Raw genomic sequence first — 27,716 nt, forward strand, 5'->3', positions numbered from 1 at the left:
CGGGGGCGGGGTGGGAAGCGCGCCAGAAGGGCGGGGGCGAGCCGGGGCGCGCTCCCGGGATCCTCGTGCACGCGCCGCGGTGCCGCCCGCCCCCGCCCCGCCCTGGTCAGCTGGGTTCCGCGTCCAGGCGGCGGCGGAGCATCCCGGGCGGCGCGAACGGCCCAGCCATGTCTGCAGCCATGAGGGAGAGATTCGATCGGTTTCTGCACGAGAAGAACTGCGTGACCGACCTCCTGGCCAAGCTCGAGGCCAAGACCGGAGTGAACCGGAGCTTCATCGCGCTCGGTGGGCGATGGGTCCCCGGGAACGGCGCGGGGCGCGGACGAAGAGCGGGCGGGAGGCCCCTGGCGCGTGGAGCGGGGCCTGGGAGCCGGGAGCTGCGGGACGCTGACGTGTCGCCTCTGCCGAGCCGGTGTCCCGCTGGGGTGGAGGAGCCCGCTCTCACCTCCCGGACCCCTTCGGCTGCCCGGCCTGGCGTGGACAATCCACGCCCGCGCGCGGGATCCGGGTCTGGCCGAGCCGGGCTTCCCAGCCGATGCACCGCGCGGACCAGCTGGGAGGAAAGGGAGGCAGGGGACTGCCCTGTATACCTAGTCCAGGCGGGCGCTCCCCGGGGTGTTGAGGCCGGGGATTGCTCGGTATGCTCAGCCCAGGCGGGCACTGTCCTAAGAGTTGAGGCAGGGGAATGCTCTGTATACCCAGCCCAGAAGGGCCGTGCCCAGGGAGGAGAGGCAGAGGCCTCCCCAGGGTCCCCAACCCAAACAGCTGCTGGTGAATGGGCAGGCCGGACCTCCTTATGGTCGGTTTCTCTCCGGTAATCGAGGCAGGAGGAAAACGCCTAGAAAAGGCCTAACCTCGAAGTGTGGGTGTGGGCGGGGACTGTCTTTTTAGAATGTCCGCAGGGTCACCCAACCGCTTCTCTCCTCTGCTCTCCAGGTGTCATCGGACTGGTGGCCTTGTATCTGGTGTTCGGTTATGGAGCCTCTCTGCTCTGCAACCTGATAGGTTTCGGATACCCAGCCTACATCTCGTAAGTGGCTCACCCTGCAGCCAGATCTCCCCTCCACGGCCCTCCACAGTCAGGGCTTGTGGGCTGCTTGGCCCAGGTTCTTGAGACAAAGTCCCATAAGATTAATGTACTGACTGCTTAAGGTTACACATTTGGGAGCCTTAACTTTTCTCCCATCTCCTGTCAGCTAGCCAAAAGGTATTTTATTTATTTATTTATTTATTTATTTATTTATTTATTTATTGTCAGATTATACTGACAACTTGACCTTATCCAGGCAGCACAAACTGTGGTGGAGCTCAGTCCTCCGCTCTCTGGCAGACAGACTTCAACAGGTATTGGGAGTGAACTGCATCCCAATGATGACTTATGGTTATTTCCACCATATGTTTTTATACACAGTAAAACCCAATTAAGAACTTTCTTAATTCATAGTTATAGTCGGGGCAGGTGAAGACTTTTGGCTTTATTGATTTGATCCCGGGTCTCACGCTGTAGCCCTGACGTGCCTAGAACTTGTGATACTTACAGCAAAGACTGACCTCACCTCACCTTAACTGTTTTTCCTAGTGCTGGGATTACAGACGCGAATCACCGGCCTGGTTTAGCTTTTTGATTTTTAAAAAGGCTAATTAGTGATCCAGTGAGCTGGCGCAATAGTTTGTTGTTTGCCACCAAGTCTGACACCTTGAGTTGAGTCCGCGGCCACCCACACGGCAGGGCTGACACCTGCTCGTTGCCCTCTCCCCTCCACGTGCCCGTGCCATTTGCTCGCTGCTTCCTACAACAGATGAGTAAAGGAAATGACAGAAATTTAAGGCTTTATTTTTTCTTTAATTTTTAAAATTTTTATTTTTTGTGTATGGGTGTTATGCCTATGTCTGGGCACCATATGTGTGCTTGGCACTGGAGGAGGCTGGAAAAGGGTGTTGGAGTCCCTGGAATTGGAGTTTTGTACAGTTGTGAGTCACCATGTGGGTTCCGGGAATCAACCCTGGGTCCTTTGGAAGAGCAGCCTGTCCTCCTAACTGCTGAGCCATCTCTCCAGCCCCAAGGCCAAATATCAAAAGCAAATTTGGAAACACCATAACAAACCTTGTAAAGACATCATAATGTAGCTGCATGGTTATATAAATTATTCACGTAATTAGAAAATGAACCATAAGATTAGCATTTAATGAGTATTATTTTAAACTTAATGCTTATTTTTGAATTATCATTTCTCTCTTCAAATCAGAATTGCTCCTCTCTGCACAAATGAATTTTGTTTTATGGTGTAACAAAGTTGGTGGTTTCATCCATTTGGTTTCTGAATCCTCTCAGCCATAGTGATAAAAATAAAGGTGAAAACATTTCACTCGGAGGCCAAGACACAGATAATATTATAGCACGTGACTGTCAGGCCAGATTGGAACTTAACATATGCTGGAAGGGAGAAAATGTTTTATTGCTGTTTTGTTTTGTTTCATTTCTGAAACAGTCTTAAATAGCCCAGGCTGGCCTCAAACTTGCTGTGTAGCTGAGGATTACAGTAAACTTCCGCTCCTCCTGCTTCTGTCTGGCCAGTGCTACCACAGCTAGTTTTGCAAATTTCTTTTGAGAAGTTGGTTGTTCTGGATAAAGGCCAGCTACCAATGTGACATGCTTGCTTGTGAAGTTGGAGACTCTCAGGCTCCAAGTTGAGAAGGGTGTTACCTGCTAAGGCATCATGTGAGTTTTGTGATGGTACTAAGGACCACTAAGACAAACTAGGAAAATTGGTTCCCTGCAGTAAAGGTAGAGAACCCCTTTTAGTAATTGATGTAAAATGCTCAGAACAGCCTTATCCAAAATAGCTATGTGTGTGGTAACAAAGTTACCCTGCAGTGCCCTCTTTGACCGGACTCTCCCTTTGGGACTTTCTTTCTGTTTGGGTAATTCTTTTTTTTTTTTTGGTTTTTCGAGACAGGGTTTCTCTGTGGTTTTTTGGAGCCTGTCCTGGAACTAGCTCTGTAGACTAGGCTGGTCTCAAACTCACAGAGATCCGCCTGCCTCTGCCTCCCGAGTGCTGGGATTTCTTTTTAAAAGGTAACATTCTGAGGCGTTTTTCAGGTCTGTGTCTTAGAATTGTTTCTCTCCTTCCACCATGTGGGTTCTGGAGTTGAACTGGGGCTGTAGGTTTGGCAGAAGCCTTTTGCCCGTTGAGTCACTGCGCCTTCCCCCAGAATATGGATTTTTTTAAAAACATTGATGACATAATCACCTTCTTTTTCTCCATCAGTGTTACTTGACATAATTGTGCGATAAACATAGCTTCTTTGTTGGCATGAATAGATTATTTATGTGAGCTGTAGAGAGTTTAGTCTGTTTCTTGGAACTGGAGAGCCTTCTCAGCAGTAAGGAGCACTAACTGCTCCTGTAGAGGACCCAGGTTTGGTTTTCAGAGCCTGATGGGCAGCTCATAACTGACTGTAACTCCAGTTCCAGGGGACTCATAGCTCTCTCCTGGCCTCCACGGGCACCAGGCACGGACATGTTGCATATACATACACATGCAGGCAAAATATTTAAACATACAAAATAAAATTAAATTTTTTAAAAAAAAAATCTGTTTCTAAACTGGCACGATGGCACATACCTGTAATCCCAGCTCTTGGAAGGCAGAAGCAGCAGGATTTTAGTGAGTTCAAGGATATCCTGGTCTAAATAGAGAGTTCCAAGCCATGCAGTGAGACTCTATCTCAAAAAACAAAACAAAACAAAAAACCTATTCTGGATGGAGCACGTAGGTTCACATACAAGTGCAAGTGCCTATGACTAAGGGCGAGACAGAACTAGGTTGTGTATTTCCTTGTCTAGAAGTAATCTTAGGCTGGGCTATTTTCAGCCATATTCAATGTGATTTTTTTTTTTTTTTCTGAGACAGGGTTTCTCTGTAGTTCTGGCTGTCAAAGCGATTTTTAAGTTGCCATTTCTAGCCTTATTATTTCTTTGTTTATTCCTTCATTGTCTACATATTACTGGCTTTTTTTACTTACAAGATGTTCAGTGTTTCCGTTTGGTGCTAGATGCTCTAGCAGTAGAGATGGTCATTTCTAAGTAGTAGAGGGGGTTACATTTCCCAGGGTTAGCGTTTACTCAACAAGACATCTGCTTTATTTTCTTTTTAGTTTTTTATATTCTGAGGCAAAGTAAATTTTAGTCAGAGTCAGAAATACACTAAAGATGTAATAAAGGACATTGAATGATTTCAGCAAAAAAAAAAAAAAAAAAAACCGAAAGTAATATTGAGTGATTATAATACTGCTCCCACTGGTGTTTGTATGTATGAACTGGCCTTTCTGTCGATCCACTGGTGTTCGTATGTATGAACTGGCCTTTCTGTCGATCCACTGGTGTTTGTATGTATGAACTGGCCTTTCTGTCGATCCACTGGTGTTTGTATGTATGAACTGGCCTTTCTGTCGATCCCCCAAGGTTCTGATCTATACAGTCTGGGATACGGCCTCGGCTTGGGGGTCTGAAAGGCTTATCAATCCTTTATGCTTTTTAGAGGATTCTAGTGTGCAGAGAGTGTTGAGAGCCTCTGGTATAGAGGCAATGATGACCACCACACAAGTGCCTTTAAGTGTGAAGACTGGGCAAGAGGGAGGGAAAAATAGCCTTCTGTTCCCGAGAATAGTCTAGAGACCCCCTCAATGCTCTACTCTGTGTAAGAGGGGCAGGGGAAAAGAAAAGGGATCTGTGCACAGTAAAAAGCATACAGACCCACGTCAGTAAACGTTCAGGCAGCCAATATTAATTTATATAAGTCTGTTCATTATTTAGCCATGACTATTGTGATTGTACAGTTTTTCAAAAGAGAGAAGATCTTTAACAAATAGTCGTTTTGAGTAGTACTCAGGTCATTGTTTCTGGGGTTGGGGAGATGGCTCAGTGGGTCAGAGTGCTTGCTGTGTAAGCATGGGTACCCAGCACCCACAAAGAAAACTGGGTATATATGTGTGCATATGCCTGTATCCCCAGCATTTTAAGGTTGAGGGAGGTAGATCCCAGCAGCTCATGGCCAAACCATCTAGCTAAAACAGCAGGCTTCTGGTTCACTAAGAGGCTTTATCTCAAGGAAGTAGCATGGAGACGTAGAGGAGGACACCGGAAGTCTGGCTCTGGCCTCCACATGGGCACGCAGACAAACCCGCACACTGCCGTATTAACCCGTATTCACACACCACCACCACCACCACAGTTTCTGCTGGTCTCAGTTGTGTTGGGCTAGTATAACCAGAAGTGATTTAGGAGCGAGGACATTTTTGTTCTGACTTTTTTTTTTTTTTTTTTTTTTTTTGGATTTTTGAGACAGGGTTTCTCCGTAGCTTTTTGGTTCCTGTCCTGGAACTAGTTCTTGTAGACCAGGCTGGCCTCGAACTCACAGAGATCCACCTGCCTCTGCCTCCCGAGTGCTGGGATTAAAGGCGTGCGCCACCACCGCCCGGCCTGTTCTGACTTTTGAAGGCTGAGAATTCCAAGACCAAGCTGCCAGCTGATTTGGTCATCTGATAACTGTTATCTGCTTCGGAAATGGCACCAACCTGTGGCATAGTCTTGTGGCACAAGAGGCGAATGAGCTTCCTCGAGCCACTCACATCAAGCAGAGCATTTAAACCTAATCACCTTCTAAAGGTCCCAGCTCTTAAAACTGTCACATTGGGTATTAGGTTCCATCAAACCAGTTTGTGGGGTTCCGAGCTTCAGGCCCCAGTGCTCACCTTCACCCAGTCACTCTCTGTTCCCCTTACCGGTTTCTTCGTTCCCCCAGATAGTTATTTTTCAAAACTGAGGTTCACCTGCTTAGCAAATGTCAATGTCAGCCACATGCCAGGTGCTGGTGCCCTTTAGATTCGGCAGGGAATGAGAGACACACACTCCCATTTGCATGGACACTCTGCCGCTGGGGAGCAGGCAAGAATTAGGTAAAGTCGTGGCTGAATTGCAAGCTCTCAGAAGAAAAGAGGCAGGCAGCTGTGTGGTAGAGAGTCACAGGAATGGCTCTTTGGAAATTTATCTGCAATGCTATTTAGGACTTAGGAATGAGCTGGAGCCAGACTGGCAGAGACAGCGGAGGGAGCCTCGGCCTGAGGCTGCAGCAGCCTGGCTGTGTGACCAGGAAGAGTGCTGAGGGAGATTCCAAAGGGGTGTAGGTGTGCCGAGGGCAAAGCTGGCGGTGAACGGCGTGTGCCTTCCACTCCAGGTGGTTGTATTTTCCTGATTGCATCAGAGGGTGTGAATAACGGGTCACGTGATAGAAGCTCTCAGGTAAAGTGGAAATGGCTGCTGAGACCTCTGGAAGGGATTGGTGATCTGGCTAAAGGTCTGCCAGAATTTATCTCCTTCTTTCCTCGCCTTTCAGCTTTGTTCTTGCTGTTTCCTCCCCTTGTGCCCATTAAAGGAAGGGGCACAGAGATTGCATCTAAAGGTCAGTATTGGGCCTAGAGATTGCAGGGTGTGGAAATGAAATTTGGAAAAGCTCATTTGGCCGCCTGCCTTTTTCCATTACTCACCCCCTTGAGAACTTCATGGGTGAGGCTCAGGTGCATCTGGCCCCAGGTCAGGACTCAGCAAATGGGGGGTGGCTGGAAACAGTGATGAGGGGAGACAGGGCCTCCTCCCAGGCCTCCTTCTCTGGGGCCATTCTGCTTTTCTTTGTGCAGTTTCTTTGAGCTCCCTAACCTCTGTGCTTCTGGACACTTTGGCCACCTGGACAGGCAGTCTGAAAGCGAATTCCAGCCTGTTTTGTTCCCAGGAACTGTTGGCAGGTTCACCTGCGTCTCCTCCCTCTGCCACAACAGACAACAATAGAACTTGTGAGGACGGACCCACATCTTCCCCCATAGGCCAGTGCACACTTCGTGCCCAACATGTCCACAACCTGTAGAAACATCCCCACTGTCTAATTTGAAATATTTTTGTCACCTCCGAAAGGAAATCATTAACAGTCATTCCCATGTCTCCCCGCTTAGTTCCCGGGAACCCTTAGCTAACCTGTTCCTGTGGGTCTGCTCTGAGCGTTTCATAGGCGGGATCATGCGCTTTGTGGCTTTTGTGACTCAGTGCAGCCCTGCCTTTAATGACAACGCTCACTTAAGAGGCCCTGAGACCAGCCATGAGTGGGACTCTGCACCTTCCTACGCAAGCCCATGCCTGAGACCTGTGAGGACCTTTGGGCAGTGTGGCTGGTGCGGTGCTAGTTCAGCCACGGGCGCGAGTCTGTCCCTGCTTCTCTGTACAAATGGAATTGTGAGGCAAAGTCTAATGACTCGATTTTCTATTTTTATTATTGCCCCGCAGTGAGGAGAAGAGGGGAGGGCTGGTCTTTTGTCCTACGCACAAAGCTTTTGGTCTAAAATTCTGCACAGGCATCTGTGTCTTTCTCTCCTTTGTTTCATACATGCTTAGAAAACTCAGGCTGCCTCCTTCCTAGAGCTGCTGCGTTAGAGGTCAGATGTGGATCACCTTCCTTTAGTATGTTTTAGTTTTCTTTTCTGTCATGTAGGGGTTGAACATGGCCGTGCTACTAAAGCCCAGTACCACTAAGCTAATGCATGTTCCTTTTAGTTTGAAATGGCATTCTGTGGTCAGGCACTGGGAACACACACCTGTAATCCCAGCACTTAGAAAGTGAGGGTGGAATATCAGGAGTTCAAGGTTATGCTGAGGCCAACCTGAGACCCTGCGCACCCCAGAGAAAAAGGAGTTGAGGAAGGAGAAATGATAACCCAGGGATGGGTACAAACACACATGGAGGGAGGGAGGGAAAGGAGAGATTTATTATTTTAAATTGTGAGTCCATGTGGGGAGACGTGAACATGGGTGGGTACCCAAAGAGGCCAGAGGCGTTGGGCCACCCGAAGCTGGAGTTACAGGCAGTTGTGAGCCATCCCAGGGTGCTAGAAATTGGACTCAGATCCTCCGCAAGAGCAGTAAGAGCTCTTAACTGCAGAGCCATCTCTTCAGCCCTGAGAGTTTTATCTTCACAAAGCTGCTGGACACTTGTGTAGCCTTTTATTAGCTGAAAATTACATATATCTTTGTCTAAGGCCTTCACAATATAGTTCATTTAATGTTTATACCAAGCCTGTTATGTAAATACTATGGTAATTCCCACCTTTACAGACAGGGGGCAGAAGTGACAGTAACTGGCTCAAGACTTTGCAGTTTGTAGCGCACCACGTCCATTTGCGCTCCATACACTACCATACAGTTCGTGACCTGGGCAAGGGGCTGGAGATTGAAACGCACAAAAGACTCACAGACAGAATAAATAAATAAATAAATAAATAAATAAATAAATAAATAAATAAATAAATAAATAAATAAATATAAAAAATAAATAAATAAAAAGACTCACAGACAGAGATACGGATAATCCTTGCATTCCCCTAGAATGCCCCTTTTATTGTGTTCAGGGGCAGCTTATATAGGGATCCTTAGCTGATAGCCACGCCCCAGCCAAACCCACCAGAAACCACTCTCCTACCATCAGAAACTTCTGAGGGCCTTGTGCTCAGAGCAGCTGCAGGCTGTCTCAGAGCAGGGGAAAACAAGTTGTTTACAAGAAATTCAGGATCGGGGATTCACAGCTCCCAACAGCGGTTCATGGGTGGGAACTGGTGTGTGACCCCATGGAGCCTGGCTCCCTAATCTGGGTCTTAGATGCTTCCCATGTGGCCTTTCATGTAACCTGTGGATTCATGCAGTGACCTTATGCAGTGAAGGAAACTGAACTCTGGTGTTAGCTTTTGTATAAAATCAGCTCTGTGAACACATTAAGCAGAATGCCCTCTATCTCTCAGGTAAGGTGCCTCCAGCCCCATATACCTACACATGGAGGCATTTTCTGTGTTTCATGAACGTGCTAGAATACTCTTGGTTACCTCTCATGTAGCTTTAATTTATCAAGGCTCTGGAGATGCACCCAGGGCCTCACGCTATGCGTACACTCTACTGTTGACGACATCCCAGCGCCTGGCTTTTTGACACCAGCCTCAATAAGCAACTCTGTCCGGTCTGGAACTGATTACCCCACTGCCTCCGTTCTCCTGTCCTGGAATTTTAGATATGTACCATCCCCCTTGGCTGAACTTAAACTTTATGACACCATACTTGACAGAGATACTTAGTTACACAGCCTTTGGTTTTATTGACAATGGTTGTCCTGGTATGATTTACCTGTGGACTTATTTACACAGTGTGCTTGTCATTAAGTTGGCTCTTGAGTCCTTTAGGAAAGTATTAAAGGAGGGCAGATATGACGGCTCAGCAGATAAAGGCGCCTGCCACCGAGTCTAGTGACCTGAGCTCAGTCTCTGCAACCCACATGGTGGGAGGAGAGAACAGGCTGTCTGTGTTCCGACCCTCACATGTGCACCGTAGTAAACAACACCACACCCCACAGCAAATAAGTAATAAGAATTTTAAAAATAAAGATTAAAGGAACAAGTTCTATTTTTCATTGTTTCTGTATAGTTAACTGGGAAAATAGTTTCTCCACAGTTAAGAAATTTACTAAACACTACCCATCTCGTTTATGTTGTTTTGTTTGGTGTGTGGCACATGGTATAAACAGTAAATAAGTGAATTAATTTGCTATCAGCCTTTCTTGCTCTCTTGGTCATATCTCTTGTTTTGAAAACACATATTCTTCACTGAAACCAAAACAGCAAACAGCAGCAGCAAAAGGAGACCTAGGCAGTGGTAGCACGTGTTTTAGTACCAGCACTTGGGAGGCCTTGGAGGCAGGCAGATCTCTCTGAGCTAGAGGCCATCCTGGTCTACAAAGCAAGTTCCAGGACAGCCAGGACAAAGGCTACTTAGAGAGACCCTGTGCCTCCCCACCCCCAAAACGGTGAAGCTTGTGGCCACCATAGTTCTTTATCTTCTTGTTTTTCTAGGAAGAAGGAGAACATTTCCCTCATTTACATAGGAGCAAAATAGTTCATATACTTTAAAATATCTTTTTTTAAAGAAAACTATTCTTATTTTATGTGTATTGGTATTTTGCTCGCATGTATGTATGCAATGTGTGTGCTTGGTGTCCACAGAAACCAGAAGAGGGTGCCAGGTCCCCAAAACTGTCTTGTGTGGTCACGTAGGTGCTAGGATCAAACCTGAATCCTCTGTAGTAGGAGCAGCCAATGCTCTTAACCACTGAGCCGCTGTCAGCCTCCTAAAATGCCTTCGTATGTGAAGCCCTGGTGATGGGAAACCTGTGTTGCTGTGTCAGGAATTCTCGTGTCTGCACTGACCAGAAGCGTGACAGACATCGTGATCCGGATTCTTTGTATTCAAGCGTCTGAAGATCGACCTTGACTCCAAAGTGTGTTCTGCGGAGCCGAGCGCTACCCCCCTCCACAGGTGCCGGTTTCCTTGCTTCTCTACGTGGCACAGCCTCTTCCTGTTTGTGTTTAGCGGACGTACCTGTCAGTTTGCTAATATAGTCGACTTGTTCAGATCCTAAGGATGGGCGTGATTGACCGTAATGGTAAAGTCTGTGCTTTGGAGATAGACTTACTCATTTTACTGAACTGTAACTGAACTATGAACACACCACATGAACTATGTAACGTGGTATGTCTCTAAGTGTGTGAGACAACAGAGGCCTGCTAACACGGAGCTGAGGATCATCAGCTGTGCCACCCTTTGGCAAACAGCCCAATTTAACAGAAATTATTTGTATTCAGTGAGGGTGTGGAGAGGGCAAATGAACGCGTGTGGAGGTCAGGAGGACATGTCTGTCATCTGTTTACCCCTTAGACTTTAAAAGTTAATCTTTCATGTTTTAAGTTACATGTGTGCACAAGCTTGTGTCTCCATATGAGAGTATCTGTGGGTGGTGTGTGTGTGAACGCAGGTGTCTGAGGAGTCTGGAGGTGTGAGCCACCTAAGTGCAGCTCCTCTGCAAGGGCAGTAAGGGCTCTTGGCCGCTGAGCCAGCTCTGCAGCCCTCCCCTCTTCCACCTTGTTTTGTGGCACTTTCTCTTGTTCCCGGCAGGGTGCTGGATGCAGTGGCTAGCGGTCTGATAGTGCATTGCACCTCTCGTCTTGCCGTTGCAGTGCCGGGCTGGGATCACAGGCACAAGCCCTGTCTGCTTTACCGTTGGCTTCAGGGGATGGAACTGAGTTAGTTGTCTGGCTTCACCAGCCCAGCCATCTTGCTGGCCTCCGGCTTACACTGATAAAACTCACTGTTCCTGTGTGTAGAGAGTCACAGGAGCAGCACTCTGTAATGGCTGAATTCAGGGTCGTTCTTTTTATACCTTACAGGGGAAAACTGATTTTGTCATACTTTGGATTTCCCAACTTTACTTCATGAAACTTTGAGACAAGCTAAGAATTACAAGTGTTTCCAAATACTATTTTCTTCCTTTCCTTTTCCCCCATACTCATTTTTGTTATTTCTTGTCATTTTCCCCTGTGCTTAAACCATATGCTAAAAACCACCGTTATTCACAGTTGAAAAGAGCCGGGGATGTTTTATTCTTCAGTGTGGCGAGTCTGTGTGGCTTGTGGTTCTTTCTGCCTTGGTTCAGTGGAACTGGTTGCCCTCAGGCAGAGTCTAACTTGGACTGACAAGGTTTGAATTTTAAATCCACTTTCTTCCCTTCTTTTTCGGGGTGGGGACTGATCATTTCTTTACTACTGGGGAAGACTTACTTTGACCGGACCCGACTCAGTAGAAGCTCTCAGCAAGGATGGCCTGCATCTCGTGGTAATCTGTACCTGCTGGCATTCTTTGGCACCCTCATTCTCACGGCCAGAAGTTAAGCATGCTCTTCAGGCTCTCGTTTTTCTTAGAGCACTGCTTCTTCAGAGCAGTACGTCTGTGTTTGTGTTACAGGACCATGGAGTAGGAAGAGTGATTCCTGCGTGCCTTAGTCCCGGGCTCCCAGCAGATTGTTGGACGACACCTTTAGAGAGATGGGAAAGCTCTCAGGTTCTGCTAGCTCTTGGGGCCTACTGAGCCCCAGTAGAATCTGTCAGCTCAGGAATCTCCCCTCGCCCTTAGTGATAACCAAGCTCACTTTGGCACCCACAGTGTATCCTTACAGACTTGGCTTCCTCTCTCCAGTTCCTGGTTGGGAGCAGGATGCCAGGGCATCAGCGGCTTCTACAGCCATGGCTTCTCAGACCTTTGCCCTCACCCACCTGAGCGAGTTCTGACAGCCAGTAGGAAGAAGCTTGGTCTTGATGCAGACCACCGTGTGGAGGAGCAACAGAAAGAGCTTAAATGCATTTGTTTCCTTACTTTTTGTTTCCATTGACTCTTGTTCTAACTCCCCTCTGATAGACGCCTCACCCCAGCCCATGTGCAGGCTAATCGGGAAGAGCGTCGTTTTTTATTTGGGGTATCCCTACTTAGTGCAGACTGGCTTTGAGTTCACCCTAGCCCCTGGGTGTCACGTGTAAATTCCCACGTGCTCCTCCTTGCCCCTTCTGCAGGGCCGCCTCTGCTGTCAGCTACCTTACCAGAGAGGCGTGTGATCGAGCTGCACCTGGATGAATGCATTTTTATCACCCGAGACTTGCAGCGTATTCATGTCTGGATTGGGGATGCTTTCTGTTCTCTTGATGACATTTGGTTTGGGAGGGAGCGAAGATGGGAGCTCGGGACCATTTCATGTTTGGTTTTCTTCCTGTGTGTTTGATGCTGTCCTTTGAACAACCTCAGTTCCCAGCTTTGTTTCAACAAGCAAACAAACCCAGCTGTGGACCTGTGAACAAGTAGGTGGGCCAACAGGGGTGGAGTCAGCCAGCACTGGCTGTTGAGCCCCAGAGAGCTGGAAGAGGCTCATGAGCGCCCTGTGTGTATATCAGTACCAGTTCAAAATCAAAGAAAATAGTTTTCCCAGCGTATCTTCCAGAGTTGGCCCAAAGAATATTTCGCCGGTATCCAAAATTTTTCTACTAACCTGCAAACGGGACTTTGAGGGTTTCAACTAACTCTTTACTCTTGCAGCACATAGAATTGGAGTATAATTAAAATCCATCTATAATTGTGTATTATCTTTTTATCCTTATTTACTGATAACATTCCTTCTATCAGCTTGTGGTCTTTTTCTGGTTTCTCACCTCCCTGTGAGTACTTGTAAGCATTGCCATACTGTAATTATTACCTACTGTGCTCAGATTTATTCTGTGCCATTCAGTGTTTATAAATACATTGCATATACTAACTGCTGTAATTGTCACAGAAACACATTAAGGTTTATCACTTGGTAGATGACAAGCTAAAACCCAGAGAGCATGAATCCTGCCCCGGGTTAGACTGAGTAGTGGAGGCAGGGTGGGGACGTGGTGCAAAGCGAGGCGCGCAGGGTGCCCTGCTATCCTGACTGTAGTTAATATTTGGTAGTTCATTAAGTAGAAAGTTCAGAGGAGTCCATTTCATCTGATAGGCTTTGCGCCTCTTCTCTTTCTTGTGTGTATAATATCGAAGGCTTTTAATCCCTATAGCACAGGCCGTGTCGTTGTTAGAGAAGACTGTAAGGAAATCTATTAGCTAGTCCCTCATGAGAGAAGTTAAGTGAGTGTGCTCACTTTAGTGTTTGTTTCTAGTGAAGCTCCAGAGAGCATGGCCTCCTAGGAGGCAGTGGCACCGTGTGGAGCTCAGAGCTTTCCGCGTGGAGTCTCCTCTGCTCCTTTCCTCACGCTCATCTCAGAGGCTTAAGGAAGTAAAAGTCCGTCTCCAGTGTCAGGACCGACTCTGTACTCTGAAGTCTTTCTGGGAACCTGTACTGGTCTGTCAGCACACATAACACATCTTTTATTGGTTTGCTGTCTTGTTTTCACACAAAATTAGAATGCTTTATACTCAGCAGTGTATGTTGGACATCTTTGCTGTCCTTTTTAAAGGCTTCAGAATATTTAAGATGTGTTTAATTTACTAGACCATTCCCCCTTTAAAATGTGTTGTGTGGGGGCTGGAGAGATGGCTCAGTGGTGAAGAGCATTGCCTGCTCTTCCAGAGGTCCTGAGTTCAATTCCCGGCAACCACATGGTGGCTCACAACCATCTGTAATGAGGTCTGGTGCCCTCTTTTGGCCTGCAGACATACACACAGACAGAATATTGTATACATAATAAATAAATATTAAAATAAAATAAAATGTGTTTTGTGGAGCTTCTATAACCTTTCAATTGAATTGGAATGTGTTTTGATACGATTCCATCGTCTTTGGTGTATATGTTGGGGGGTGGCACCCCTGTAGTGCTCAGAGGACAATATCAAGTGTCAGCCCTTGCCTTCCTCCTTGTTTGTGGCAGAGTCTCCTGTTTGCCATGGTGTCCACCAGGCTAGGTGGCTGGTGGGCTACTGAGGGTTGTTGTCTCCATCTGCTAGAGCAGTGCGGGGTCAGACGCGCATTACCGCGTCCGCTGTACATGGTGCTGGAGATCTGGACGCAGGCCTCGCTCGTGCTTTACCCATGGAGCCATCTTCCCAGCCCTCTTATTATCTTTGGAAACAACAGTCTGGCTTGAAACTGAGATTCTCGTGCCCTCACCTTCCAAGTGCCAGTGTGGCAGGTGTGTGGCCTCACACCCGGCTCCTGTGCAGCTGAGGGCACGCGGCTGCCCTCTGCCTTCCAGAGGATGAACAATAGATCTCAAGAAGGAACTAGACGCACTGCTTTACCAGCTCCTCTGGGTGGGCGTAGATGGTCGTCTTCTAGGTTTGTGAGCCAGCACACTGGAACATCAACTCAGACCATCATCCTGTCATGTCTGGTGGAACCCTCCCCTGCGCAAGTAAGCAGGCAGGAGGATAGCATAGTCTTCTGGGGATTTTGACTTTGAGACCGTGACCTTTTCTCTACTCTTTGTGCTCTGTGACCAGTTTTCTAGTACAGGACAAGATCTCAGTGGTACCTTCCAAAGCCGAGGGTGCAGCCCGTCCATTGTATGTGCATTAACTGGTAAAGAGTACCTGTCCACCGTGCTCCAGATGTTGTGCAAGGTCTGTCCAGTCTGGTGGATTGGTCTCTAGTTAAGAAAATGGCTTGCTCTAGTGAAGTGAGGTGCTCCTGGGTATAAACCCAGCTGTGCTACTGGTAGCGATGCTATTTCTCGTCTCTACACTACCGTTTCCTTCTTTAAAAGAAGAAACAAAAAAAGGTATCCTATGGGTTATTATCAAGGTTTTATATCTTTTGTATTGTTTTTGACAGGGTCTTGTCATGTAGCCCTGGCTGGCCTGGAACTCACAGAGATCCCCCTGTCTCTGCCTCCCGAGAGCTGGAGTTAGTTTGCCACAGTCCATGCATTTGCCTGATGTTGGAGAGCAGGCTGTGGGGCAATAGTGGATCTCACTAATCGACAGTGTGTTTTCTTTTGTGCTGCTTTTCAGGATGAAAGCCATCGAGAGTCCCAACAAAGATGATGACACCCAGTGGCTGACATACTGGGTGGTGTACGGTGTGTTCAGCATTGCCGAGTTCTTCTCTGACCTCTTCCTGTCCTGGTTCCCCTTCTACTACATGCTGAAGGTACCGTGGCCTCTAAACGGCTGTTCCTCCATGTCTGTGCGTCCCTGGCCCCCTCTCTCTCTCACTCCATTTTGGGGCCCTTACACCAGGAATAGTAGGAGCAGGGGCTTAGATGTTGGATCCCAGTGGCTCTTGTCCCCCATTACAGCCAGAAGGCAGGATTCATGTCTCCCCCCTCTGTTTAAGGCCTTGGAAGAGCTAGGTAGTTTGTGTCCAAAGCTGTGTTTGGTGATTGCTGAAGAGGAAGAAAGCGCTGTGATGTGTACCACACAAAGAAAGAAGCGTCAGCATGTTTTCAGCGTTCCTGGTGCTGAATAGGAGTTACCATTTGGGGGGAAAACATGTAATTCTCATAATAGACTTGGAGAAGAAAATGTCCAGTTGGTTGGGAAAGTCATCTTGGTAACTTTGGCTGCTGTGGTAGTCAACTCAGCCCTGCCAAACCTTTTTGGCACAGGACTAACCCAGGCTGCCAACATTTGGGGGAAAGGACAGGAAACGGAGACTCATAACTGGATCTCTGTAGGCTTCTGGCTTGCCCAGAGGTGAATGAGAGGGAGAAGGTTGCCGACTTCGTGGATATGGTGGTGGTTTTCCACTGGATGACAATCTGTCCTCGATGGCTCCCCGGGTGTCTTCCAGTCAGTGGGTGACATATGCCTCCATTCCCAGAGCACAGACTTTGCAGGCTGGAGAAGGTGGTGTGTCCAGTTCTGAGGACTCCAGGCTGGCCTCTTTCCCATTCCGTTGTAGGCATTTTACTGCTCAGCATACATGGCATAGTTTAAAGGTTCAAGTCGTTCTGAGAGACTTTGAAAAAAAGTCTGCATTTTGCTTAAACAACAACCATTGTCGGAGCTGGAGGGATGGCTGGGGGTGCGGGCACTTGCTGCACTTGCAGAAGATCCAGCCTCCGTTCCCAGCACACACAGAACTGCTCATGCCTCTTGTGGCCTCCATGGGGACCGGGCACACATAAGCTGAACTCTCATACATAAAATAACATTGGCACATGGTTACAGCCGCTCTGCACTTAATGCATGTGTTGGGATTTTTATTTCAGCTCTCATAATTTTCAAGCCTATTTTTGCTAGGCTCTTACTTTGATTTTATTTGACTGCGTGAGTGTGTGTGAGTGTGCACTTTTGAGGTCAGAGGGCATGGTCAGCAGCCGTGCTCTGGCCGCTAGGCTTGCATGGCCGTCTCACTTCTTTGAGCTGGAAATGATCTGTTGTGAATTTTGCATTATTCACTTGTGGGTTTGCTCCTGGCAGAGTCTGTGATTGATTATGTTGTTTTTCTTTAGAAACAGTGTACTCATCAAGTATCTTATTATTTTGGTCTGAAAACCAGTTTTCCTCCAAGGGATTCATAAACTCTGTCCAGCCGTGGAATGAAGGCCACACCCATTTATGCTGGCATTGGGGTGGGTGAGTCAGTGCTAGCCTGGGAAGAAAGACTGAGGCAGCCGAGGAACTAGCAAATGAATGACTCCCCCTCCAGCTGCCCCTCCGCGCCCTCAAAGATGCCTGTGAGTTGTCTCTGGCAGAGCCTGGCAGAGCCTGAGGAGTGGGGAAATCCTGACTTTTGGTTGGTGAGTGCCCCCACTCAGAACCTCACAGAGACAGTCTCCTGTGCTAAAGTCTGAAAATGGAGGAGTGGTTTGGTTTTGTTTCGTTTTGTTTTGCTTTGCTTTTTAAACTGCAAAGTTTGGAAACAAGAAGAAATGCAAAAATCACAGAAAAAGATTGATAAATTTGACTAAATAAACTGAGTTTCTATGAGAACAGGCGTAGAGCTGTCAGAACCCTGACAGACCGGAGGACCTACTCACAACATTGCATCAGATGAGGAACCGATCACAAATATGTTAGAATTTCTGTAAATGAAGAAAGAACCAGTCAGAATTTCTATATAGATATTTAATTAAAAAGAAAAAAGTGACTGTGAGTGTCCTGGAAGCCTCCCCGTGACGTGGGGCACGGGCGCTCTTAGTTAAAACACTGGCTGGAGCAGCTGCAGAGGAAAGGTCTTGTTTCCCCTGCAGCTGCCGGTCAGTCTCCATCTGGAGGGAGGCCAGGCAGGAGCCTGGAGGCCGCAGCTGAAGCAGAGACGTGGAGAGGGGCTGGTTCCTGGCTTGCTCAGCTTGCTTTCTTAGACAAGCCAGGGAACACTGGCCCAGGAGGTGGGCCCGCCCGCATCATTTATCAGAACGCCTCACAGACTTGTCCAGAGATCAATCTGGTGGGGGCATCTTCTCAGTTAAGATTCTCTCTTCTGAAGAGATAAGAACACTGACTGTTCTTGCAGAGGACCTGGGTTCAATTCCCAGCACCGACATGCCAGGTCATAACCGTTTATAACTCCGGGCCTCCACCAGCACCAGACACACACATGGTGCATAGACATGCATACAGGCAAACACTCAGACATGTAAAAATAAAAAATAATCAAAATGAAAAGATTCCCTCTTCCCAGGTTTGTGTAGTTGACAAAAACCAACCAACACACCGAGTTAAAATAAAATATTTTGTTCACTAGATTGACAGATTTTTGTTTTGTTTTTGAGACAAGTCTCTTGTGGCTTCGCTGTGAGAAAACACTGGTATGTGCCACCAAGCCTGGCCTGGCAGACAGTTTAGAAATTGAAAATGCCTGGTGAGGATGAGGGTACAGGAACTGGACATGTGACGCACTGCAGCGAGCGGCGCTGTCATTAGAACAGACATTTGAGGGTTTCTGTTGAAAAAATGACGCTGTCATAATGATGCCCCAGGGAAATAATGTTCACAGCGCATGACGGCTGCAGAAGGATGCTTTTCCTTTTGTTGTGGAAGAACATGATAACATTTCCTTCTGGGGGTGTGTCTGTGTGAATCCATGTTCACATATATGGGCACAGTGTGTGGAGGACAGAGTTGGTGTTGGTGTTTTCCTCCATTGCTTCCTATCTCATTCACTGCGGCAGAGGCTCTTGACCCCAGAGCGCATCCCTTCTGCTAGTCTGGCTAGCCAGCTTGCTCTGCTCTGCCTCCACCTGCCAGGCACAGGGCTTATAGCCCACCCTGCTCCCACATCAGTGCTTTAGGTACTGCATCGTCTCTTCCCGGACCCAGCACTTCTCATTTTAACTTTCTGTCCTTGTTGACTTGACCGTCTAGAGTGACCAAAGAAGTGAGTTTCAGTTGGTTGGCCTGTGGGCATACCTTTGGGGGATTTTTTTTCCTCTTTTTGTGTGTGTGTGTGTGTGTGTGTGTTTGAGTCAGGGTTTCTCTGTGTATCTCTGGCTGTCTTGGCACTCACTCTGCAGACCAGGCTGGTCTTGAACTCAGAGATCTACCTGCCTCTACCTCCCTGAGTGCTGGGATTAAAGACATGTGCCAACACCTCCTGGCTGGGGGATTATTTTTATTGCTAATTGCTGTCGGAAAGCCCAATGGACCTGGGGGTGGTGCCCTTCCCTGGGTAGGTGGTGCTGAGCTGTGTAAGAAGCTGAGCTTGAGCCTGAGTGAGCCGGCATGTGTTCTCCCTGGTGTCTGCTTCAGTTGCCGCGTGAGTTTCTGCCTTGCGGTCTCCCAGCGATGCGCCTGTCAGCTTACACATACCCTTTGGCTCCCTGAGTTGCTTTTCCTCAGAGGACCAGAAATGAAAATAGGGTACTTTAGTAGGACCTGAAAGCAGGCAGATCTTACCCCTTCCTGCTCTTTTTCATTTTGTTTATGACTCAGGAAGAGCAATCTTTTTTTTTTTTTTAACTTTTGCCAAAAGACAGGGTTTTACTGTGTTGTTCAGGTGACCTCAAATTATTGTGCACAGTTTGAAAATTCTATTTAATTATTTATTTATTGAACAATTGATTTTAAATTTAGCCTGTCACCTTTCTGTGGCTGTATTGCAAAGTTTTCCAAAATCTAGATTTACTTCCTTCCTTCCTTAATTATACAAATTTACATAAAGCCATTGTTTGCACATTTTTATTGTATTTTGAGCATATTTTCCATGTTTCATTCTCTTTTATTTTCGTGTCATCAGAACATAAATGATGGACTTAAGTTTCTGACCAGTTCATTGTAGCGTAGTAGGAAAAGTTGATACATAAAATCCGTCTCTCTCCCTCTCCCCTCCCCTGCCTTCCCCTTCTCTCTATCTCCTCTCCTGCCTTCCCCTTCCTTCCCCTTCTTTCTCCTTCCCTCTTCCTCCTCTTCTTCCTCCCCATCCCACCCCTCCCTGTTGTTGCAATTAAACCCTGGGCCTGGTGCATTTTAGACAAGTACTGTATATGAGCTGCATCTCCAGCCCTTGAAATATATTTTCTCTGGCATTAGCTTTAAGTTCTTGCCAGGATGGTCCTTGACTGTCAGTGTGTATCCCTGTTCTTGGATGGTGATGGTGCTGCAGCCAGACAGACTTGTCTGACTTGTTGTAGTGTATGGATTCATTGTGTCAGTGCGGATGTCACAGCAGTCCAGCAAGAGCAATCTGTGCTCTTCATCTGAACTGTGGGTAAGAATGGGCTTGTGTGGGTGCCTCTGGGGGAATTATCAGCTGGCACTCGGAGGAGAGATCATATCTGTGTGAAAATAGTTACATAAATTAAGGTGGAGTTTTGAAAGCTGATGGCTGAGTATTGCCTGGAGAGTTGAACAGTAATTAACCTAATTTTTAATATGAGAACTGGAAAATGCAGAGAATGTAGGTAGAGAGCAGTAATTATTTTACAGTAACTAGAGGGCACCAGGAAATACCAAGTGGACAACTGGTTGTATATTCTACGGAGTGATCACATGGAAGACAGAACTGGAGACATTTGACTCTGGTCCCATCTGTTAGCCTTGCCTTAATTCATGCAGAAAAGAGAATCTGCCTGGCTGAATTTCCCAAAAGTGGTGTCTCTGTGGGTGGATGGCATTTCAGAGTTCCACTAATAGTGAGAACTTTGGATGGTGCTGCTGCTGTACTGCCAGCTGAGTAAAACATCACAGAGCTGGGGAGCTGGCGCAGCAGCTAAGAGCACTGGCTGCTCCTCCAGAGGACCCGGGTTCAGGTCCCAGCACCACATGGTGCCCCACAACCACAAGGTGGTTCCATAACTCCAGTTCCAGAGGGAGCTGACCTCTGTGGGCACTGTATGCGCATATGTCACGATACATATTCGCAGGCAGAGCACTTGTACACATGAAGTAAATGAATAAATGTAAGAAAAACATTAAAAAAGATCATGATTTTCCTAAAACCCTACAGAACAGAAAAAGGACTCAAACATGCTGAGTTGCCTAAACTCATGAGACAGACCTCTTGTGAGTCTTAATTAATCTGCTGAATCATTTGGACTTCACCTTGACGCCTTGTCTGTGTTTGCTGCTAGCAGTGAGCCAGGGAGCCATCTCTTAAAGCAGCCTTGCCTCTGCTCACCACTAGCAAAGAGAACCTACTGAGAAAAGGCAGTTACTAAGAAGCCATGCTTAACTCAATTTTTGTGTGCTTAGAATCCTTTTTAAAGTTTATTTTTAAATTTCATTTTACATTCCAACCACAGTTCTCCCTCCCTCCCTCTCACTCCTCCTCCTGCTCCCCCTTACCTCCCCCGTAGCCTGTCCCCCCCATTCACTCCTCCCTATGAGTAAGGGATCCCATGGGGAGTCAACAAAGCCTGGCAGGACCAAGCCCCCCTCCCCCTGCATTCAGGCTGAGCATGGCTTCTCACCATAGGGAGTGGGCTCCAACAAGCTAGCTCATGCGCCAGGAATAGATCCTGGTCAGAATCCTTTTTTTGTTTGTTTGTTTTAAAGCTTTATCAGGTTTTATGTGGATCTACATTGCCCCACGTTGGGTAGACAGACTTTTCTTTCCTGCCTACCAGTTCCCAAATAACCAACATGGAAACTCATTATTAATTATAAATGTTCAGCCAATAGCTCAGACTTATTATTAAATAGCTCTTATAACTTAACCCATTTCTCTTCATCTATGTCTTGTCACTTAGCTTGTGGCTTTACTTCTCCTCCAGCAGGTCTTGCTTCCTCTACATCTGGCGACTCTTCTGACTCTGCCCTTCTTCTTCCCAGAACTCTCAGTCTGGCTCTCCCACCCAGTCTCTCTTGCCCAGCTATAGGCCAGTCAGCTTCTTTAGTAAACCAGTCAAAGTGACATATATTCACAGTGTAAAAGGATATTCCACACTGACCTCAAACTTGTATGTTAGAAGTGGTCCTCAGCTTGCTGCTGAGTGTGTGTGCATCTCTGTATAGGGTGTGTGCTCACTTGCATTTGTTCACACACACACGCACACACACACCAGCCTTTTTACATGGTGCTGGGGATCTACACTCAGGCACTCACACTTGTGCAGCAAGCCCTCTCACCCCCGTGTACTGGTTTTTATTAGCAGGTACTCATGTTAAGAGAAAGGATTTGAGCTGATAAGATGGTGCAGTGGCTTACAGTGCTGTGCAAGTCTGACAGCCTGAACTTGACTCACAGAGCCACCGTAGAGGGAGGGAACTGATTCCTGAATGCTGACCTTTGCCCTCCACGGTGCACTGCACTCGCACACATGTTTCAAATCGTGTGCAATACACAAGTTTTAAAGCAAGATGGGTTTTATTATAACCTACTCGTATTCCCCTTATTTTCCAGTAATTCTACCGCCCATTCTTATTTGTTTCATTTTTCTATTTATTTCTTTTAGACATGGTCTCACATGTCCCAGGAAGTTAGCGTTAACTTCCCTGTGTAGCTGAGGATGACCTTGAACGTCTCATTCTCTGGCTCTGCCCATGTGGAGTGCTGGAATTATGGACTGATACCACCATGCCTAGGTTTTGCGGCGCTGGGATTGAACCCAGGGTTTTGACTGTGCCAGGCTTGCACTGTAGCACCTGAGCTGTATCCCCAGCCCCTTCTTTTCCTCTTCTTTTTTGAGACAGTCTCTTTGTGTTTCTCATGCTGGTTCATTAGTGGTTGTGGTTTTTCTCCATCTCAGAAAATCTGGAGATGCCAGAGTGGTGGGACCGTGAGTGTGGTCCCAGCGTGCCCAGGTCCCCGTGAGTGTGGTCCCAGAGTGCCCAGGTCCCCGTGAGTGTGGTCCCAGAGTGCCCAGGTCCCCGTGAGTGTGGTCCCAGAGTGCCCAGGTCCCTCTTACCAGTGCTCTGCTCTCCATAGTGTGGCTTCCTGTTGTGGTGCATGGCCCCGAGCCCGTCTAACGGGGCCGAGCTGCTCTACCGGCGCATCATCCGTCCTGTCTTCTTGAAGCACGAGTCCCAGGTAGACAACGTGGTGAAGGACGTGAAAGACAAAGCCAAAGAGACCGCAGATGCCATCACTAAAGAAGGTGAGGCTTAGGGACAACTCGGTGCAGTGTGGCGATGGGCTGCCCCAGGCTCACATAGCAGACTTTTGGCCACCTTGTCCTCTCTGATTCCTCTGCTTCATCCTCAGTGGCACATGTAGCTTCAGTCACCACATTAGAAAAATGGCTCGTCCACTGCTGGCAGATGTTTTAGAGTCTCATCTACAGTTAGCTAAATATCTGTGCAGTCAGTTCAGGTTGACCTGTTTAGTGTGCCGTTCTAATCGTTTCTGCTGCTGGGTGTGGCCATACATGGCTGATCCTCAGCATCTGGGAGGTGGAAGCTAGGTGAGCAGCTTTTTAAACTAGAGAAAGCAGGGAACCATCACCAAGTGGCTGTGCTAATTTGGTTTTCTGTTGCAATGATAAAACCTTGGGTCAGAAACCAGCTTGGGAAAGGGAAGGTCTGTTTCACTGAACAGGTTACAATCCATCGCTGAGGGATGCCCAGGCAGGAGCTGGCCGCAGAAGTCAGGGAGCAATGCTGCCTGTTGGCCTGCTTCCAGGCTGTGTTGAGCGCTACCTTTCTTTACGACAGTGGGTGGGGCTCTCTTGGATCAATTAGGAATCAAGAAAGTGCCCAGAGACATGGCCACAGGTTAATCTGATAGAGGCGGTTCCACAGCCGGGGGTTCCTTCTTCCCAGGTGTGTCAAGTTGAAAATCAAGATCAGCTGTCACAAAGGCTGTCCTGAGTCAGACCTGAAAAAGTAGCGTAGGGAACCTGAGGTAGATTGTCTAGGAACTGCTGTGAAAAAGCTTGGAGGTAGAAGCAATGAAGAGAACATGGAAAGATAGCAAGATCAGGGTCAGAGAGATGGGCAGGGGCAGATGGGGCTGCCCACGGGGCCGTGGGCGGGGCATTGGCTTAGCTGTGTGTGAGAAGGGCTGCTGGAGGAGGCTGAGCGGAAGGGCAGGGCCGTCTGTGCCCGCTGCATTAAGAGTGGATGGAAGGGGTTGGGGACTTAGCTCAGGAGTAGAGTTGCCTAGCGAGCGCAAGGCTCTGGGTGGGTCAGTCCTCAGCTCTGGGGTGGGGTGGGGTGGGGTGGGGCACTGAAGGAAGGAAATCAGCCGTGTAGTTAGGGTGTCCTGACCTGGCATGATTCTTTGCTGTCATGAGGAGACTCTGGGCTCCATCAAAAACGGCTGCCATCTGCGGAGTCTCACTGGAGCTTCCAGAAGACTCTGCCCACCTCCACCTCACCCACCACGCCCTGTCCTGGGGGTACAGTGGCACAGTCAGCAAGTCTAGGTGTTTCCAGTGCTGGTGTGGGCCCTCTCTCCTCCTGTGATCACCATGACGATCTCTCCTGCTTCTCATCGCTGAAGGAGACAGGACAGGTGATGATGTCATACGAGCATTGAGGCTGGATGACCTTCAAGAAGTCTGCCTAAGTCTTGAGGACTTGTGCTCTAAAGAGGCACTCTGCCCATTTCCTGGAAGCCCTCTTAGCCTCCGTGTGTGCCCATTCTAGTCGTCCACGTTCTCCAGTAGCTAGGCAGGCGTGGAACTCACACTGGAAAAGCCTTTGATACGATTCTCTTTCTCCCACAGTCAAGAAAGCTACGGTGAACCTACTGGGTGACGAAAAGAAGAGCACCTGAGCCCTGGCTGACGGCCCCACCCGCTAGCGCTCCGCGGCACACTGGGGACAGTGGCATAGGCGATGACTATGTTGCCTTGGAAACGTTTTAATGTATTAAAAATGGAATGTGTTGTAAGCTGTTTTGCTTTTATTGTCATATATGTAGGAAACATTTTCATTCAAATCTAACACAGTGGACAATATCTAAACATTTTAAGTATTTTGCTGAGTAGGAAGACATGCCACTGTACTCCAGGAACTACAAACAGACTGGAATCGATGTCCGTAAGCTTTGCTCTGCAGGGCTCACCTGCATGCGTTTTCTGGTACTGACAACTAGGAAATTGTGATTCTGCTTTGTGTGGTGTTTGGTTTTATATAGCTCTCTGTTTTTAGTGTATTTGTGTGTATATATTTGTGCATATATACAGGGGAATGTTATTGCTTGGCTAGAACATGCATAGTGCTTGAGAGGGAGAGGCCAGGAGAAGGTTGTGTGGCCCTGTAACCTGTGAGGCACCTGCTCTCGTGTGAGCGTCCAGGTCACGCTGCAGCTGAGTAACATGCGGACGAGCACAGCAAGGCGTGACGCAGCAAGGAAGGTGGCCGTGATTGTTCTGGACATTAGTGCTGACTGCCCGGACAGTCTGTCGAGAGGTGCCACACTAGGGAAATACCCTCACACAGCGGTGATCAACTCCGGTTCCCTGCATCTCACCTGCTGTACATTTGTCCAGTTTTGATGCTGAAATGTTAACCATTCCTGCTTCACCTTCAAAACTGGGCAGCAAGTGTCTTAGTCTCTCCTCTCCATATTCTGTTAAAACCAACTCAAGATACCTCCCAGACATGCCCGCTTCTGCTTCTGCAGAAACCCTGTTACTGCTTCCCGCAGCACAAGTGGATGTCCATGGGAGAAGGTCTGAGTTGACTTCTGCTTGCCCGTCTTTCCCAAATAGAATAACAGCATGACTCAGAGAATGGAAAATGGCTTGAGCTTGTGTCTGGCTGGAGGCAAAGCATTTATTTGCATCTGAATGATATTCAAAGGCATGTAAAGTTACGGAATTCCTACTAAATATTCCAGACAGTTAGTGCAGCGGGTTATTTCCCCACCTCAGTCATTCAGATGAGCATCGCTGCTGTTCTGGGGAAAGAGCCCTCTGTCCACACCCGTAGAACGTGATCATAGCCATTACGTAAATACTGCCTGTCCTCCTGGTGTGCTCCACCAGACAGAAGTGCGTGTGCCGCATTCCTTCCTCTGTGTTCCCAGACTCCCTTGTTGCCTGAACCTCGAGAGTCCTGACCTGTGTGGACTATTCTTTCCTGTGCGTGTATAGCTGTGACAAAGTAAGAATTAGAGAAGAATTATGACAATACACTCTAATAAAGATTATGTTTATCTGGTCTCTAAGTATCTTAAAGACGTTGTTATTATACTCTGTGTGTGTGTTTGTGTGAGTGTGTATGTTTGAGTGTGTGTGTGTGTGTGTGTGAGATGTGTGGGCGCAGGTGCACTTGTGGAGGTCAGAACAACTTACAGACGTTGTCTCTCTCCTTCAAGCATGTGGTGGGGCTGGCTCAGGCTGTCAGGGCTGGCAGCCAACGCCCTTACACACAAAGCCCTCTCTGACCTCAGGACGTCTTGAGGCGCCATGCTGTTTCAGAGTGACCGTCCTCCCAGAACTAGCCACAGTCTGTGTTCGTTCACCATATTTACTTGAAATTTTGCTAAAATCTGGGTTAGGAAAAAAAAACGCCCACAAAATAAAATCTAATAGCTGAATGAAAATTGAATTTTATTAACCCCACACCTCGATTTGTACTTCTGTAGAGGCTGGTGTGTGAAAGGCTGCTAAAGAGAGCAGTTCACCCGGTCACATCTACCCGCGATTAGTGTGGATTGGGAGACAACAACTCACTATTGTCTGCCTCACGGGACATCACTCACTGCAGTCTGCCCCATGGGACATCACGGGACATTCATACAAGTAAATAAAATATGAAACAATGAAAAGTCTTTCCTGGAGCTGGCAGGATAGCTCAGTGGGTAGAGGTACTTGCTGTCAACCCTGACAACCTGGGTTTGATCTCCAGGACCCACACGGTGGAAGGAGAGTTGGTTCTTGCAAGTCATTCTTTTCATACACATGTCCCACGTGCTCATACATGCACATACACACACAAAATAATAAAAAAAAATTCTTTTAGTTTTTCTGCTGGGTGTAGCTCAGTTGGTAGAATGCTGGGCTAGTGTGCATTAGGCCTAGGCTGGGTCTCCAGTACCACATACACCAGACTGGTGGCACTCAGGCCTGTAATCCTAGTCCTTTAGAAAGGAAGAAGGGGGCGGGGTCAGTCCAAGGTCACCTTTAGCCTCAGCTTGTTTCTGGCCCGTATAGGCTTCCTGAGTCCTTGTACCCAACAGTTAAGTCTTTCCCAGACCAGCCAGTTTGAAGGCAACTATTCTTTCTCTCATAGTGTCCTTCATGCTGTGCCGCGGATTGTCCCTCCTCTGTGTGCACGGTCAGACCTGGGCTGTCTCCTGTCCCCTCCTCTGTGTGCACGGTCAGACCTGGGCTGTCTCCTGTCCCCTCCTCTGTGTGCACGGTCAGACCTGGGCTGTCTCCTGTCCCCTCCTCTGTGTGCACGGTCAGACCTGGGCTGTCTCCTGTCCCCTCCTCTGTGTGCACGGTCAGACCTGGGCTGTCTCCTGTCCCCTCCTCTGTGTGCACGGTCAGACCTGGGCTGTCTCCTGTCCCCTCCTCTGTGTGCACGGTCAGACCTGGGCTGTCTCCTGTCCCCTCCTCTGTGTGCACGGTCAGACCTGGGCTGTCTCCTGTCCCCTCCTCTGTGTGCACGGTCAGACCTGGGCTGTCTCCTGTCCCCTCCTCTGTGTGCACGGTCAGACCTGGGCTGTCTCCTGTCCCCTCCTCTGTGTGCACGGTCAGACCTGGGCTGTCTCCTGTCCCCTCCTCTGTGTGCACGGTCAGACCTGGGCTGTCTCCTGTCCCCTCCTCTGTGTGCACGGTCAGACCTGGGCTGTCTCCTGTCCCCTCCTCTGTGTGCACGGTCAGACCTGGGCTGTCTCCTGTCCCCTCCTCTGTGTGCACGGTCAGACCTGGGCTGTCTCCTGTCCCCTCCTCTGTGTGCACGGTCAGACCTGGGCTGTCTCCTGTCCCCTCCTCTGTGTGCACGGTCAGACCTGGGCTGTCTCCTGTCCCCTCCTCTGTGTGCACGGTCAGACCTGGGC

The 27,716-nt window shown here is 48.2% G+C and overlaps 1 protein-coding gene across 1 annotated transcript; it reads left to right on the top strand.

Annotated features, from left to right (window-relative positions):
• Reep5 (receptor accessory protein 5) lies at positions 1-25,880 on the top strand. The gene is made up of 5 exons (XM_057788874.1): positions 1-285; positions 937-1,030; positions 15,389-15,527; positions 22,689-22,857; positions 24,430-25,880. The coding sequence occupies exons 1-5, from the start codon at positions 168-170 to the stop codon at positions 24,477-24,479; spliced, it is 570 nt and encodes a 189-aa protein (XP_057644857.1). The 5' UTR covers positions 1-167; the 3' UTR covers positions 24,480-25,880.
• Positions 25,881-27,716: the final 1,836 nt, after the last annotated feature.

This window comes from Chionomys nivalis, chromosome 14, assembly GCF_950005125.1.
Source record: "Chionomys nivalis chromosome 14, mChiNiv1.1, whole genome shotgun sequence".
NCBI lineage: Eukaryota > Metazoa > Chordata > Mammalia > Rodentia > Cricetidae > Chionomys > Chionomys nivalis.

Bases quoted from the DNA above. Each gene is read 5' to 3' on its own strand.
- Reep5 (XM_057788874.1), top strand. From the start codon at position 168: ATGTCTGCAGCCATGAGGGAGAGATTCGATCGGTTTCTGCACGAGAAG. The intron at 286-936 runs GTGGGCGATGGG...TCTGCTCTCCAG, and splicing joins CCGGAGCTTCATCGCGCTCG to GTGTCATCGGACTGGTGGCC. The intron at 1,031-15,388 runs GTAAGTGGCTCA...GCTGCTTTTCAG, and splicing joins GGATACCCAGCCTACATCTC to GATGAAAGCCATCGAGAGTC.